Genomic DNA, 2,620 nt, shown 5'->3' on the forward strand with positions numbered 1-2,620 from the left:
ACTTTTCAAGCTTTCGAAATCCAACACCTGAGATCAACTTGAATCTCCAAATAGAAATGATCCTGCCAACTCTCTTTTTCCTTTAAATCGCACAATCTTTCTAAAAAGCCAGGAAGAAGAGAATGGAGGCTAAGCCCTCCTTTTATACTTTCCTTTTAGGGAAAGTCGGCTAACAGCCCCTTTTCTTACAAAAACTCTCATGCACATGCATGTACGCACATACCATGCACTCATATAACATGCATGTATGCACATATATATATATATATATATAAAATTCTATATATACATATATAATTTTGCACACACATACACACAGACACACATCCAATCCCATACATGCATCCATATTATGCATATAATTTCTTTTTTTGATAGGGAGGGGGGAGACCCCTCCAGATCAAGGCAAAACACTAAACACAAAACAACAAATACGCGCTCGGGTGGGGGCGAACCACATCCACCAGAAAACCAAGGCACCCCGAGAGAGAAAAGAAGGAGGAAGAAGAGAAAGAAGAGAAAAGAGAGGAAGAGAAAGAAGAGAAAAGAGAAAAAGAGAAAGGGGAAGAGACGAAGAGAGAGAAGAAGAGGGGGAGAAAGAGAAAGAAAGAAAAACCGACCACAAGGGAAGGGCCCAGACAAGACTAGTCCGGGAAAACAACGGGGGACACCACAGGGACAGGAGAAGGGGCCTAAAAAAGGCACACCCTAGACCGCACCAAGAAAACCAGGAGAGCAGAGGAGCTCACACAAACAGACAAACAGCACAAAAAGAAACGGACGGCTAAGGACGGTTCCAAACAAGCCGAGCCCGGTCAACATTAAGGGAGGATTTGAAAGACAGGCTAAGAAGCCTGGAACGAACATCATCAGTAATAGTCTTACCCACCGCAATATGCGATCTTCTTTTGCTTTTGAAGATGCGGTTATTTCTTTCTTGCCATAAGTGGTAGACGGTCGCAGCAAGCACTAAGCGACGAATGATAGACCATAAGGTTTTTCCTTTGGTGACTTGCTGAAACATACCGATAATATCAGCCCAGATATCCGGGATACCGTTGAGGTTCAGCTTGACTTTTAAGCCATTCCAGACCAGATTAGGGAACGGGCACTCAAAGAAAAGATGCGAATGCGAATCAGGCCCGTTCTGACAGAAAGCACAGGACAGGTCGGCATGAGCCTCCCAGAACCGAAGTTTATCATGCGTCTTGAGACGCTTCTTGAGAGCAACCCACAGAATGAAGGCATGTCTAGGGATGCTTTGGGAGAACCAGACCATATGATGCTAGGAGACATCAGGCTCATTAGGACGAAGGGAAAGCCACACCTCACGGACAGAGAAATGAGTGAGACGACCATCCCGAGTTCTCCAGAGGAGCTTATCAGGGGTGGTCGGAGAAAGAATGGGGAGGGGAGAGACACAGATAGAAGGGTTTGAAAAGTCCCTCAGGAGAGGAGACGTCCAATTGCCCTGGGAAACAATATCTCTGACAGAAGCAGAGAGAGAGAGATCAGAATTGAGAATACTACGGGAGGAGATATGCCGGTAGAGGGGGCCAGCCGGATGCCAGTTATCATACCAGGCAGACGTGGAAGCGCCATCACCAATCTGGGAGACAATGAAGTCTCTTATCTTCTCCCTCATACCAAGGATCTTCCTCCAGCCCCAACCCACATCACTGCGTATCGGAGCATTCCAGAAGTTACGATCTTCCAACCTGTAGGAATGGATCCATTTAACCCAAAGCGAATCCCTATTGGTAAGGATTTGCCAAGTGTGGGAGGCCATAAGGGCAAGATTCCAGGTGGCGAGGCTCTTGATACCCAGCCCGCCTTGAGACTTGGGGAGGCAGACAGTCTTCCAGGAGACCTTAGCTTTCCCCCTTTTAAGCTCACCATGGCACCACAGAAAGCCCCGCATGAGCTTCTCAATCTCTTTAGATATGGAAATCGGAAGCACAAAAATAGAGGCCCAATAGATCTGCATCGAGGACAGGACCGAGAGAATGAGCTGCAGTCTACCGGCAAACGAGAGAGACTTATTCTTCCAGTCATTAATCCTAGAGTTGACCTTGTCAACAAGTCCCTTACAGTCCCTATGATAGAGACGAGTGGTAATGAGAGGGACACCGAGATAACGCACAAGGAGGGAACCCTCCGGAAACTGGGTGATGGATTGAATGGACTCCTTGGTGTGCTGGCCAACATTACAGTAGAAGGCCTCACATTTGGCCGGACTCAGAAAGAGACCCGACACACTCGAAAATTCATCAAGGGAGTCCTTTATGACCCGGGCAGAGTCACTATCACCATGACATAAAATGAGGAGATCATCAGCAAAGCAGATATGGGTGATATTCTGCTCCTCACAATTCCGGTGATAGGAGAAGGTGCCTGTTTCACGAATTTTTCTTTTGGTCAAGAGGTTGAGGACCTCCATGACCAGGGTGAAGAGATAAGGGGAAAGAGGATCGCCCTGCCTAAGGCCACGGCCACCCTTGAAGTAGCCATGGAGGTTTCCATTAATACTGACCGAGTAAGAGGCTGTGGAAACACATGACATAATCCATTTAATCATGGTAAGGGGAAAACCATAGCCGAAGAGGGCAGTGCGAAGGAA

General features: G+C 47.2%; 2 protein-coding genes across 2 annotated transcripts in view; both read right to left on the reverse strand.

The window, feature by feature from the left end:
- Positions 1-784: 784 nt before the first annotated feature.
- Positions 785-1,279, reverse strand: LOC112517884. The gene has a single exon (XM_025125254.1). It carries the CDS (start codon positions 1,277-1,279, stop codon positions 785-787), a length of 495 nt encoding a protein of 164 aa, XP_024981022.1.
- Positions 1,280-1,285: 6 nt separating this feature from the next.
- The window catches only part of LOC112517886, a 4,199-nt gene continuing 2,864 nt past the window's right edge, over positions 1,286-2,620 (reverse strand). The window contains exon 5 of the mRNA XM_025125255.1: positions 1,286-2,544. Coding sequence (XP_024981023.1) covers positions 1,286-2,544 — 1,259 coding nt within the window. The remainder of the gene's footprint in view (positions 2,545-2,620) is intronic.

The sequence above is a fragment of the Cynara cardunculus genome (genome assembly GCF_001531365.2).
Source record: "Cynara cardunculus var. scolymus isolate 2C chromosome LG 9, CcrdV1, whole genome shotgun sequence".
NCBI lineage: Eukaryota > Viridiplantae > Streptophyta > Magnoliopsida > Asterales > Asteraceae > Cynara > Cynara cardunculus.